General features: G+C 40.8%; 1 protein-coding gene across 1 annotated transcript; it reads right to left on the bottom strand.

The window, feature by feature from the left end:
* Positions 1-516: 516 nt before the first annotated feature.
* On the bottom strand, positions 517-7175 carry LOC134627242 (N-acylethanolamine-hydrolyzing acid amidase-like). Its single transcript, XM_063473196.1, has 11 exons — positions 6951-7175; positions 3272-3436; positions 3042-3165; positions 2852-2942; positions 2688-2773; positions 2431-2603; positions 2265-2327; positions 2118-2184; positions 1997-2025; positions 869-938; positions 517-759 (listed from the first exon to the last, which is right to left on the bottom strand). The coding sequence occupies exons 1-11, from the start codon at positions 7121-7123 to the stop codon at positions 739-741; spliced, it is 1062 nt and encodes a 353-aa protein (XP_063329266.1). The 5' UTR covers positions 7124-7175; the 3' UTR covers positions 517-738.
* Between the last annotated feature and the right edge of the window lie 7817 nt (positions 7176-14992).

A 14992-nucleotide genomic window follows, 5' to 3' on the forward strand; every position in this document is an offset into this window, starting at 1 on the left:
TAAAGGTTAGAGCATAGGCGTCTTTCCTCCAGCTGGCACCAGGGTTTTAGTATGTTTTGGGTCACCAAAACATGAAAGCTATAATTTTTCCATCCGCAACCTCTCACTAGTGCAGTAATGTTAATTTTAGTAACAAACATGTACATGCGCACTTCAAAGTGCGCTCTGCAGGTAAATTTTACACATTATGCTCTGATAGATCAGCACCAAAAACAAGCCTAGGAGAGCATTTCTCTTCACTTTTCATTCTTTGATCTGGTTATAATAGAGGACGCAAGGTTCTGGACACCGATAAACTGATAGCTAAAACTGCACACCGCCACCTTCTGATTAGACACATTAGAAACACAAACTAATAGAGTTTGAGTGTGCGTGCATGGTTTTCATATAAATAGCTCAATGCAAACAACATGAGCGCACTGTATCGCATGATCAGTTGCATTTGGCAGTTAACGACGTGAAACTGGCAGGGCGTCCTTCTCGTCTTGCTTATAAAGTGAGGACAATAAAAACAGATTAAAATAAAGCCACGTTTTATTGGAAGATAAGGTGCATAAGATGGCAAAAACAATCACAGCAAACGTTCTTTTATTAAAGGCACTAGCACAGTGTCATTGAATATTTCAGGTGCATTCCCTTGTTATCTCATTGATCGCGCAGTCTCTACGTAGTCATGAAGATCGCCGCCTGCCTCAAGAAAAAGGAGTCTGCGTCTTTTACTGCTCCACCTCTGTCAGCTCAGTCTGTCTTGTTGCAGTCCTTGAAAAAGATTTGAAGTGACAAGTGAGTTAATGTTATTTTTATTTTTTTTCATTGACGTTATCACCGCCTCATTGAGCATAAATGTTTAAGGTGTAAACTGAATTACCTGCAGCCTAAGGAGTGTGATGTACTTCTCAGGGGCTGCTGCGCTCATCACTGTCGTGTAAACAGTAATTCTGGGAGGATATCAAGACAGACGACGGTCACTATTTAATGCGATTCATTGCGTGAGGTTTTATTTTTTAAAAAGCAGAAAAATAGACATCAAGATATTCTTTGAGCTATTGTTTCTCTGTAATCTACTCGCTAGATTATACTGACAAAAGTATTCACTCTTCGGTTTTAACACACATATGAATTTGAGTGACATCCCATTTTTAATCCATAGGGTTTAATATGATGTCAGTAAGGTCAGACATTGATGTTGGATGAGAAGGCCTGGCTCGCAGTCTCCACTCTAATTCAACCCAAAGGTGTCCTATCAGTTTTGGTCGGGACTCTGTGCAGGCCAGTTAAGATCTCCCACACCAAACTCGCTCATCCGTGTCTTCATGGACATTGTTTTGTGTGCTGGTGCACGGTCATGTTGTAACAGGAAGGAGCCATCCTAAAAACTGTCCCCTCAAAGTTGGGCGCATGGAATCGTCCAAAATCTCTTGGTATGTTGGAGCCTGAAGAGTTCCTTTCACTGGAAGTAAAGAGTTGAGCCCAACTTCTAAACAACAATCCCACAATCCCAACAATGCGTGGCCTATCACTTCGTGGCTGAGCTGCCGTCGTTCCCAATCATTTACACACTATTATAACACCACTAACAGTTGACTGTGGAATTTTGAATTGTGAGGAAATTTCACGTCTGGACTTGTTGCACAGCTGGCATCCTATCACAGTACCACACTGGGATTCACTGAGCTCCTGAGAGGGACCCATTCTTTCACAAACGTTTGTAGAAGCGGCCTCCACGTCTAGGTGTTTGATTTTATACACCTGTGGCCATGGACGTGATTGGAACACCTGAACTCAATCATTTGGATGGGTGAGTGAATACGTTTGGCAATACAGTGTATGTGTTACATGTCAACGAAGGGCCCACTGACATAACCGCTGAAGTTGGAAAAGGGGAAGTAAAAGTGATGAACACACTAAGTGAACTATCCCATCTAAGCAACACAAGCATTTATAGAGTTGCTGGAGGATAAATAAGGGCATCAAACAGGAATAACGTCCTTCTTACCCATTACACACTGGATTCAGGGACAAAACCTGGAGGAAGAGACAAAGTTATAAGCCCATACATCGTCTCTGATTACCAGAAGTGTGACTTTGTGAACCAAGGTTGAGGTTAGTTGACTTACCTGATAGAGCGTATTCATATTGATGTGCGCCTGGCCAGTAGCATTTAGAGCTTTGTTAGCCGCTTCTCTAAGAAATGAGCAGACAGCAGCAGTGTAATAACAGCAGCAGCAACACAGCAAGCGTGCTCATCATGAGACATGACTCACCTCCGATGATCTTTAGCAGGAGGAGGAAGCCAGTGGTCAAAGTTTGTCTCCACTCTGTACCATCTGAAAGCAGTCCCCAAAACACACAGTGAAATGCTTACTGAGCGATGCAATCATTTTCCATCCTCCTCCTCGGATCTTTTATTTATTTATTTTTTTCACCTACCCTCCCTTCGCAGTATCCAGAGGCCAGATATCAGCAGGGCCCTCTCGATCTCTGGTGATCACAACCCCTTCCTTGGCCCGCACCCCGCCGACTATGTAATACACCCCGGTGATGATGGGGACTTTTGAAAGACGCATGACTGCATCCTGAAAGTCCTCTGCTTCCTCCAGTGTCTGTCAGGCCACACAAAGAATACTTTCACTTCCACATATTGTCAGCTGTTTTTTTTTCTTTTTCCCTACACTAACTTTTCTCACCTCCCTCACCAGCCAACTAACGGGGGATCTCTTATACAGGAAAGCAGAGACGATGTTCTTCCACCAGTTATACCAGTGTTCAGTTCCTTAGGAAAAAAAAACAAGCTTGGAGACAAGAAGAAAAATGAAGATGTTACCTTTTCACCAGCCATGTGTGGTCTTACCTCGCTGGTCACCTGAGACAGTAAACTTGTTAGGGCTTTGTCCTGTCCATAGCCCGACATAGCCCGCAAACGAAGTTCCACGGTATACCTCCTGAAATGGTGTGTCATTAAAACACAAACTAGATTTAACGTCCGAAAAATTCAAGTTGCTACGCAATGACTTTAGCTGTGCACCTGCTAATGCATGTACCTTTCCATTCTTGAGAAAGACTGCGTTAAAAGTCAGATTCTTCAGAACAGGATGGGGGTAATCGAGGTTCCTGCCGTGGTACACGTGCCCCTTTGTGTCCTGAGCCACGATGCTGGTGCAGAATCTGGAAGTGGATGAAGTTGTTTAGTGTGCATGAGAGGATTGAACTTTTGTTTGGCACTGTGGGGTTTCACTGCAAATGTCTAGGTGGATTTAAAAATCACACATACGCGGACACTTCATAGGCAAAGTTGAGCAGGATGACATCGGACAGCGTTCCTCCCAAGTGTGAGGCCAGGCCGCGGATCTCCCCCGCATATGGCTGAGGAACGTACTTTTCCAGGGCCATCACAATAGGTTTGACTGCATGATGCAACCATTTTGGAATCGTGGAACTGGAGCAAAGAAAGCAAATTTAGCATGTTGGTCTGCAATCCCTGTCAGCAGAGATGTAGTGGAAGATAAACATGACAACACAGCAAAGGCAGAAATAAGATAAAGCAATGAGAGCGAGTGAGGAGGTTAAGTTTAATCTATGCTGTGAGGGTTTCAGTGAGTTGTCCTTTGCAACTACTCAAACAATGGCTGGGAAAAAAGCAACAAAAACACAATAAAAAAGCACTGTACATAAAATAATCCTTTGTGAGGCTCAATGCTCTTTGTGTTTTGGTGTCTCAAAGCAACACAGTGTGAGCTTGATCAGAGCGTTCTCACTCCCGGGGCGTAGCATACCGACGTTTTGTCACGTCCCGTGGCGTTCGTGAGGAACGCGAAAGGTTCTGATGGTACGCGCCGGGTTATGGCTGAATTCCAGTGGAATGACGGTCCCGTGGTAATATACTTTCCAGCCATGTATTCCAGCCCTAAACTTAACCTTATCCCTAACCTTAACCATAACCCTATTCCTAACCTTAACCAGCACAGAAATGACATGAAATAGTGTTTTCCAAAGCGATTTGAAGAAAATGAACGAACATGTGTAGATTGAGTCCAAATGGTTCTCATGTTTTCTCATTTTTTCCGATCTCGTCATTTAGGAACGTGTTGGGTATCCGAAAGCGTAAAATGTTGACGATTTGTCACATAGCGTAATATTTTACGCTTAGGGAGTGAGAACGTGTTGGCTTGATGGTGTCAGTCTCTGAAGATACTCTGCTTTTCTGCTGTAGAGCTAGTTGTGTGTAGTACCTGCAATGTTTCCCCTGGACTGACTGCCTTGGCATTTTTCAGGCAGCCTGTGTTTAAGTGGCTAACAGTGGTTCCCTACATACATGCACTACAGTGCATTGCTTAGCTTAGGCACTGCTCGCATCAGTATCTTCACACAGCTAACCCACTTTCTAATACGCCGACTACATCTAGCTCAAGTGGTGTGGCGTAAGGAAATCAAAAACCATTATGATTACATTTTGTCCGTCCTCCCCTTCAAGTTAATCTTCTCATATGCCTGTGGAACGCTTTCAGAGCTGCTGCTATTTTTAGATCAGGGGCGATTGAAGGAGATACGAGTCCGATAAAGTCAATAAAGTCAACGAATCAATAAAGTTTTCGATTTTCATTGGAAACTGGACACCATTGCATGTTAGAGCTAAATATTAAGAATCTAACCCCCCCCCCAAAAACGACTATAAAATTCTACTTTATAGTTTACTCTATTAAAGTCTGTATTATGTATGAAAATCATGATTAAGTTAAAATGCCCAAATGCTGGGGTACACCTTGGGTACAGTGGCCCTAAGGGGTCAAACATACTGTAAATTAAAGAAACACCAGGCAACAGAAAAATGCTGCAAAAGCAAAAGAACACAGTGAAAGTTGAATAAAACGCAATAGGTTTTTTGTGAACTTTTCTTTTTGTATTTATTTATTTTTGTGAGCTTTTGAGACATTTTTGTGTCTTATTCAACTTCCACTGTGTTTTGTGTTCTTCTGTGCCTTTTTCTATTTGCTGGTGTTTTCTTAAGCTGCAGTATATTTGATTTCTCAGGGCCACTGTAGATAATAGCTGATAATAGAGTCCAGAAAGGGCACAACAAAATGTTTTCAAAACCAGAGGGCTGACCAGGGCTGATAAACAGAAGCTGAAGGAGACACAGGCGAAAGTAACAACCACAATTGGACAAACGGGAAATAACACCAAAACATGGCTCGAGAGAAAACCAAAGTCAAAGTAGAACAGGAAACAGCCCACAAAACAAGAGGGTTCACACTAAACATGTTAATATATCACTAACAGAAAAATCAGACAGAAGGAGGAACAGAAAAACGTGACAGAAACCAAAACTTAAACAAGACATAAAGCAAAACACACACCCAGGACGACAGCAATGTCACGAGACCAGAGCTGTAAAACGACTTAACCTCCTAGGACCTGGCGTCCACATCTGTGGACATCACATTTTGGGTTGTCTAGACCAAAATACTTAATTTTTCTCTACAAGGGCCTGATATCCATTTATGAGGACATTATACTGCCACTGTTCTATCAAAATTTGAAATGAATGTCCTTATATATGGATCTCATTTTTCTCAGAAACAAAAATTAGGTTAAAAAAAAAAAATCTGGTAATTCTTTGTTTTTACATTCATCAGGTCCCAATCAATCCAAATAGCAAGGAAAAATTAAAAATGCATGCCATGAAAGAGTTCGGGTCTTAGGAGGTTAAACATTAACTAGACCTCTAAATGCAACAAGAACCAAAATCCAAATGAACAGAATGACGATGAAAACAAAACAGAAACCAAAAAACTCCTGACAACTATCAAAAGCTAAGAGCACTAAAGCAGCAGTGAAACCAAAAAGAATAAACACAAATCCAAAAAACTTCAAAGGACCATGATACTAAAATTGAAAAGCAGTTTCTAGTTTAACTGGATTCTTGCTGCTCGAATTTCCAACTATCAGGAAAATAGAGGTGCTGCAGGCGCTGACAGTTGATGGATGACAAGTATACTAGCAGATCTTTTACTTGGACTCCCACTTCCCCCCTTTGAATAAAACTGCCTTTCACAAGATCCAGTCATAAATTTACAGGTGTGTACTCCCCAGATAAAGTCAAATAAAGATAGTTAATATTCATATGCATATAATAAAGTAATAAAACAGTAACAACTAGCTGCTCTGCCCTTTCACTCTGGTAACACTCTATAACATCAGTGTTACCGGCCATATTTTTCTCCCACTATGTGTTAGACATGCCTCCCAATCATTCATGTTAAACACACCCCAGGTTTAATTAAGACATAATGTGGCAACTTTTAATACTGACATGCATTCTTAACATTTCACAGAATTTAAAAGTTGGTAAAACCGCGTGTAGAAACCCAGTTTTTCTTGTAAGCCTTGTGTCTGGTTCTCCTGCCAATGAGGTTGATGTCAGTTAAAACAATAACTGCTTGAAGGCATAGGCTTAGGAGGGGTTGGACCGTCGAGGATTCACACGGGAACCACTTTTTTGATTGCACAACCTAAATAAAAAAATAGTACTGTCGAAAACAAAAGGTCAAGAAAAACTTCAAAAAAAATCTGCCAGGAGGACCTCATGAGAGCGACCCCTGCTTACTTCCGGTAGCAATATTATGTGAAGATCACTTTTAAATCGCATCGTTACACAAGATCAAGCAAACAATGATGTAGAATTACCGAGTACTTTAAACATGTTAATCGCTTTGAGCAGCCTAATACAATACGTCACCAACCCCATTTAAGACCACGGATTTTGTAATCTGCGCTGAAACAGCTGCATTTTTAAAGTAACCCTTCAAACTCCAGCAACCCCCCAAAACCCACTTCGAAGATAAAGTTCGCAAGTGGCACTTTTTGGAGATAAAAACATTAATAGGTGGTTTAAATGTACGGTCAGCATCTTCTTTCCTTTCCTTTTTTTGCATACTTGCTGGCAAACTTACTCAATGACCTCTGCAGCAGCTTTATTCACGTAGTCTACGTCGAAGACTTTCGCAAGAGGCATCCATCGCACTGCTGGATCTTCATCCAGACTGATGTTCACCGTGGGTGGAGCAAACTGTGCCCGGCACGACACTGCGAGTCCGAGAAGCAGCAGCAGCGTTGTCCGCTCCATCTTTCGATCGTCTGCACCGGAGACAGCCGACTCCTCTGCGTTCCTCTGGCGGGCAACGATAACGACGACATTTCCGCTTCAAACATTTCACAATAAAAGGAAGAAACGGCTAACTTACTCACGCAAACTGAGCAGCTTCCGCAAAACGAAGGCGTTGAACTTGATCATAATATTGGAACATCAATGGACAACAAGTATACATTAAGTACTGCTCCTTCTCCTCCAACTACTTCTACTAATAATAATAATAATGTTCTCTCATCCGCAGTTACCATTCTTCCCAGCTAGAAACAGGAAGACAGTAAAAGTAAACCCAGTGGTGATTTGGTTGATTTTCAGTAAGCTGACCTCTTTGTGTATTTCGAAACTGTGTTGTTGTTGTTTTGGAGACCTGGAATTTAAATGTGCCGGTCACTAACACACTTTCAGTCAGCTTCTGTTGTTTGAATGTGATATAGGCTGTAAATAAAACTCCAGTCAAGACAAAAAGGTTTCAACATTTTTCATAGTAGATGTTTGAGGTAGTCTTTTTTTATGTATTTGACCCAGTTCAGTGGTACACATACTGAACTTAGAGGATACAAACAAAGTATATCAGTCTACTAATACCAACACTGGTACTGATAATGTCAATATCTGGATCGACTGTGGTTATACAGTCGATCCAGATATGCAAGGGCAACTCATTGCCCTTGCATATCAGGACCTCTCCAACACTTGAGACTTTCAAAACACGTCTAAAGACCCACTTTTATTCTCTGGCTTTTAAATCAAGATGACTCTGTTTCTATTGTTCTTTCCATGATTCTATTTTCTCTTAATCTATATTCTATTTTATTTGGTATGTCTTCTGCTTTGACTATTTTATTGTACAGTACTTTGGTCAACAACTGTTGTTTTTAAAAGTGCTACATAAATAAATAAACTTAAGTTTATTTATTTAATAAACTTTATATTGTACACATAACACTATTGATACTGATTGGTATCAATCGATCAATTCAATTCAATTCAATTTTAGTTTATATAGCGCCAAATCACAACAAAAGTCGCCTCAAGGCGCTTTATATTGTACAGTATATCCTATAATAATAGATACAGAGAAAAACCCAACAATCATATGACCTCCTATGAGCAAGCACTTTGGCGACAGTGGGAAGGAAAAACTCCCTTTTAACAGGAAGAAACCTCCGGCAGAACCAGGCTCAGGAAGGGGCGGGGCCATCTGCTACGACTGGTTGGGGTGAGAGAAAGAAGACAGGATAAACACATGCTGTGGAAGAGAGACAGAGATTAATAACAGATATGATTCAATGCAGAGAGGTCTGTTAACACATAGTGAATGAGAAAGGTGACTGGAAAGGAAAAACTCCATGCATCATGGGAATCCCCGGCAGCCTACACCTATTGCAGCATAACTAAGGGAGGATTCAGGGTCACCTGGTCCAGCCCTAACTATATGCTTTAGCAAAAAGGAAAGTTTTAAGCCTAATCTTGAAAGTAGAGATAGCGTCTGTCTCCCGAATCCAAACTGGAAGCTGGTTCCACAGAAGAGGGGCCTGAAAACTGAAGGCTCTCCCTCCCATTCTACTTTTAAATACTCTAGGAACAACAAGTAAGCCTGCAGTGCGAGAGCGAAGTGCTCTAATAGGGTGATATGGTACTACAAGGTCATTAAGATAAGATGGGGCCTGATTATTTAAGACCTTGTATGTGAGGAGCAGGATTTTAAATTCAATTCTGGAAATTAACAGGAAGCCAATGAAGGGAAGCCAATACAGGAGAAATCTGCTCTTTCTTTCTAGTCCCTGTCAGTACTCTTGCTGCAGCATTTTGGATTAACTGAAGGCTTTTCAGGGAGGTTTTAGGACAACCTGATAATAAAGAATTACAGTAGTCCAGCCTGGAAGTAATAAATGCGTGAACTAGTTTTTCAGCGTCACTCTGAGACAGGATATTTCTAATTTTAGAGATGTTGCGCAAATGGAAGAAAGCAGTCTTACATATTTGTTTAATATGTGCATTGAAGGACATATCCTGGTCAAAAATGACTCCAAGATTCCTCACAGTGTTACTGGAGGCCAAGGTAATGCCATCCAGAGTAAAAATCTGGTTAGATACCATATTTCTAAGATTTTCAGGGCCGAGTACAATAACCTCAGTTTGATCTGAATTAAGAAGCAGAAAGTTAGCGGCCATCCAGGTCTTTATGTCTTTAAGACATTCCTGCAGTTTAACTAATTGGTGTGTGTTATCTGGCTTCATGGACAGATAGAGTTGGGTGTCATCTGCATAGCAGTGAAAATGTATACTATGTCTTCTAATGATACTGCCTAAGAGAAGCATGTATAATGTGTATAGGAATTTCTTTTACTTATGTATCATTCACATTATTTTATTGTATAATGCCTTGGTGCAACTGAATTTTAACATGTCTCACATTCATACAGTAAGACAAATGGTGGGGGTCTAGTTAGGAAGTTGGGGGAAGCAGACAACTCCACAGGAAGAATCTTTTGTCTCTTTGAGGACTCTGGGAGGTAGCAAGGGAGTGTGAATCTTAAGGTGTGAAACAGCTGTGTACTGCCTTTTGTTCCTGGAGAAGGTATTTAACTGAGAGCCATGCTAGGCTCAGGGAGACTCTGCTGACCATCTGTCCCGCGATCATGCAGGCTCTCCACCAGCTGGGTTTGTCTGTTCTTGGTGTTTTGATTAAAGAATGTTAGCTACCGCTCACCGCTCGTCTGCAGGCTTTATTTAAATGGAAAACTTCCACAACAAATGTAAACAGTATTGGTCCTAACACTGAACCCCGTGGAACACTGTAACTGACCTTAGTGTGTGAAGAGGACTCTCCATTTACTTGCACAAATTGCAGTCTATTAGATAGATATGATACAAACCACTGCAGTGCAGTACCTGTAATACCTACAGCATGTTCTAATCGCTCTAATAGGATATTATGGTCAACAGTATCGAACGCAGCACTAAGGTCTAGCAGGACAAGCACAGAGATGAGTCCACTGTCAGAGGCCATAAGAAGATCATTTGTAACCTTCACTAAAGCTGTTTCTGTGCTGTGATGAGCTCTGAAACCTGACTGAAACTCTTCAAATAAGCCATTCCTCTGCAGATGATCTGTTAGCTGTTTGACAACTACTCTTTCAAGGATTTTTGAGATGAAAGGAAGGTTGGAGATTGGCCTATAATTAGCTAAGACAGCTGGGTCTAGAGATGGCTTTTTAAGTAAAGGTTTAACTACAGCCAGCTTGAAGGCCTGTGGTACATAGCCGATTATTAGAGATAGGTTGATCATATTTAAGATTGAAGAATTAATTAATGGCAGGACTTCTTTGAGCAGTTTTGTAGGAATGGGGTCTAAAAGACACGTTGATGGTTTGGAGGAAGTAATTATTGAAGTTAACTCAGAAAGATCAATTGGAGAAAAAGAGTCTAAATGAATATCAATGCTACTAAAAGTAGCTGTAGATAATATTACATCTGTGGGATGATTATTGGTAATTTTTAATAATTGATCCGCCCACCTCTAGCAGACTGTGGTAAAGCCAGACAATATTGTACAGAAATGAATGTTGTCAAATGAATGTTGTCAAACAACTTAAGGATATTATATCAAGATCATATTATTCTTATAGGTTGGGATCAACCTTGGATCAATCCGCCCACCTCTATTAACAGATTTTCATTCATGTAAAATGACTGTAGGCTTGACTGGTTTTGGACATGTTTCCGCTGTTATGGAATTGTAACGTTTGATTTTAATGCCTGCTTAATGAGAGGAATGTGGATGCATGCGGGTCCAGGTCTAAACATGCAATACTCAGATAGCATAAGGTTTTTGAATCAGGTTCTTGTGATAGCTTTTTTGCCTCGGTTAGCCTGCCTTGTCGGCCTGAATTGAGGCTTTTTAGCCCAGGGGCGGATCTAGAGAAATTTTCCAGGGATGGCATGAAAATCAAATGGGGTGGCAAAATCAAAGCCTTTTTTAAAAAACACGTATGCAGGTGTTACATATGGTTAAAATGATTAAAATGCAGTAAGTCTACACATGGTTCATATAAATATTGTCTATAACTTAATTATTTTCTGTAGTACAAATAATTAAACAATTCAGTTACATAACACATTTGAATTTTGATTTTATGTACTGTATAGCCTGTATAATAAATAAATATTTACCCAATAAGTATAAAATCCAGGAAGCTACACAACATGGGGTGGTTCTTGACAAACACAAGTCTAACTTAGGTTTCACACTGTTAAATTTACACAAAATGTCAGAAATCTGCACTGTCGTAAACAAAATTTTAAACCTAGTTTTTCGTGAATGTTGGGTTAATATTCTGAGGTCCAAAAAACAACTGGCCATTTTTGGCTACTTTTGATTTTACATTTGTATTTCACCTTCAAATTGTTTTTTCTTTTGTTTGTTTTTTTAAACCTTACCATGCTTGGTATCATTCTTTTCAGCATAACCTCATATGTCTGAATTTACAGTTACTTTTTCATTGACATACTGTATTAACTGATCTGAAATCACACAAAAACATAAAATCCTGGCAGGAGTTATATTTTCTTTTTACTGTAAAAACCACAGACATGTTTAGTAAATTATTTTCATAACTTGAAATGCAAATATAAATGTTAAATTTTTAAAACTTATGCACAAATTTTGTAAACACTAAAATTATATACAACTATTCATCAAAAATGCAGCCAATGCATCAGGCGTTTTGTTTGTTTGTTTTGTTTTTTGTACAGCCATTTAAAAACACTACTTAACTAAAACGAAAGAACAATCAGGTGTCACAATAAGATGCCCCACAAATTATTTGTGGCAGTAAAAAAAAAAAAATGTCCGCCACAAAACAGAAGAACAGCACTGGGAGAAACCTGCAGGCCTGACAGCAGGTGTATCACTCCCTCTGTTTTCCACCTGGAGATGGTGTTTACACTGCATTCTGCCTATGTGACATTCATTAGTGCACAAAACATTAGACACACAAAACAACGACTACACAACACACTAACCACACAAGTTAACACAACACACCAACTATACACTAAACGTCACAAATCTCTAACATCACAAAACTCTCTCTCTCTCTCTCTCTCTCTCTCTCTCACTTGGTCGCTCGCTCTGTCTCACTGCCATCACTTCCAAAACTTTCCCCTATTCCTAACCAAATCCCACTTCTTGCCATTTTTTTTATTGGTCTACATGTTATTTTTCTTTCTTTACTGTTTACGCACTGTCATTAGAAAAGCTTTTTTTTTTTTAAACCATGACAATAGTATTTAGAAAAAAGCATGGCTTATACATATTTTTTAATCATAACTCTGGATTTAGTAGCCTGTCATTAAAATTTAAAAACTGATGTATACTTTGAAGTCCAAACTTTCAACACAAACTAAAATAGAGACTCAGCGTGGCTGCAGCTTTTTGCTATGTCAGCTTAAATCAGTCATGTGATTTGGAGGTGGATGTGTCCGTGGGCCCCAGAGGGTTAATAACACTCACCTTCATTCCATTTCCACAGTGTAACAACCAACCACCTGTGTGAAATTTGAAACGCCACTTGTGTTAATTCAAAATGTGCTCTTGCACAATCATAGGCATCGCTTGCTACTGAAAATGAGAAGAAGAAAAAAAAAAGCCGGTCCGCCCTATGTGCTGAACCATTTGTTAATGGTGAAGGGTGTGGGGGGGGGGGCTAACACTATGCAATATATTCAGTTTTAGAATTTATATTCAGTGTTTCCTGTAGCTAGGCTCAAACTGTTAATGCTGCCTTATTTTAATAAACAACACTGCCACATGCAAAACTAGGGTGGCACTTGGAGTGGGAAGAGCTCATTTTAGGGTGGCAAATGCCACCCTTCTTGATCTGCCCCTGGACAGGTCCTCTATAAAGTGAACACCGCGGAATCTGGTGCTCTTCACTCACTCTGCTGTGACACCAGCAATGCTGAGCGGGACATGGACAGCCTCAGTCTTCCTAAAGTCAAAAATCAGCTTGTTTGTTTTGTCAACATTGAGACATAGAGTCTAGTCCTGGCACTAAAGTGCCAACCACTGCACCTCCTCCCTGTATGCCGCATCATCATCATCCCTGATGAGTACCACCACTGTGGTGTCATCTGCAAACTTGATAATGTGGTTTGTGCTTGTTACGTTCTCGGTCTAGTAGCGATTGGAAAACAACAAGCAATATGACACCCCCATTCACCCACCACCCAAGAAAGAGCAAAAACAGACTACTTTTCAAAGTGCTATGCAGCCATTTATTTACATCGGCCAAAGTAACAAACAATAAATCCCTAAACATTCCTAAGCTTCCCTAAAATAAAAATAAAAAATCCAACCAAAAGACAATTTACTGACCTGACCTTGTAAGTGAAAAACAGGAGAAAACTGAGTCAACAGAAATGGCTTCTCAACCCTACCAGGCTGCTGCAGTGGACAATGTATACACAGTGAAAAAGGTACGAAAATGCTACTTTACAACAAAAATGCTCTAGCGCCAGACAAACACATCAGGTTATACATACTAATACCAATTTATTAAGTTTTCATACAAAGACACTAAGTAACACTTGGAAGCACAGACTGTTTGTTGGGTGTGGAGGCTAGGAGAGAGGGGACCAGGGGGTTGTCATCAGTACTGGGGTGATCAACCAATTATTCAATCCCAAAACAGGAATGAATTCCACCCAATGACTCAGCAGGCACTGGACTCCAGTAAGACACACCTAGGTGTCCACACCTGAGAGAGAGAAGAGAAACAAAAAACCCACAGCCATCCTCTGGTGGGAGGAGTCCCGCATCAATCACAAACAATCACAACATTGAATCATCACATGTTGGAGCTGGAGGTGCAGTCGTGGGTCAGCAGCGTGAAGAGTAGCGGGCTCAGCACACATCCCCGAGGGGACGCCTGTGCTCAATGTGATGGTGTTGGATCTTATATTTCCAACCTGTACTGTCTGGGGTCTATCAGTAAGAAAGTCCAGGATCCTGTTCAGGTGGAGGTGTTAAGTCTGAGCAGGTCCAGCTTGCCGATCAGCTGCTGGGCAATGATGGTGTTGAATGCTAAGATGAAATCAGTGAGCAGCATTCTTAGGTGGCCGTTGCATTGCTCCAGTTGTGATAGGGCTAGTTGGAGTGCCAATGAGATCGCATCGTCCATTGTCTTCGAACTCCGAGGCTGTAGCTGTCTTTGGTACAGGTATGATGGTGGTGGTTTTAAAGCACTGTGGCACAACAGCTTGGTTCAGGGAGATGTTAAAGATGCCCACTAGGACATCAGTCAGCTGGTCAGCACAGGCTCCGAGCACACGTCCAGGTATATTGTCTGGTCCAGCAGCTTTGTGTGGGTTGACTTTAGTGAGAGTCCTTCTCACACTGGTCGTGGACAGGGACAGCACTTGGTTGTCTGGTGAGGGGGTGGCCCTCTATAGTCTGTCTTGCATCCCATTTAAAGAAGTGCGTGTTCGCACTGCGCTTGGATGTCCTGGCCTCTGAGGTTAAGGTGTGCGGCTCCTGGTTGTAAACTGACCAATTTATCATGGCAAAGCCTGTGGTGGAAAAAAAGATAAGAGGCTGATTATAAAAATGATCCATGCACGCCTTATGACCTACAGCATGTACAGTTAACACAGCTAAATGGCTGTGAAATTGTAAAGTTACTTTTGAAATAAAGCTATTCAAAGTCAATTAACTGTGACTATAATAATAGCAATGTTAGCCAGCAAACAAAACGTTAGCACTAATTAACATAAGCTGCTAGGTGATGGTACTGTTTCAAGTTCTCTCATTGTTTGACATGTAGGGCAGATATTTTGGTG

Source organism: Pelmatolapia mariae, linkage group LG5 (genome assembly GCF_036321145.2).
Source record: "Pelmatolapia mariae isolate MD_Pm_ZW linkage group LG5, Pm_UMD_F_2, whole genome shotgun sequence".
Taxonomy (NCBI): domain Eukaryota; kingdom Metazoa; phylum Chordata; class Actinopteri; order Cichliformes; family Cichlidae; genus Pelmatolapia; species Pelmatolapia mariae.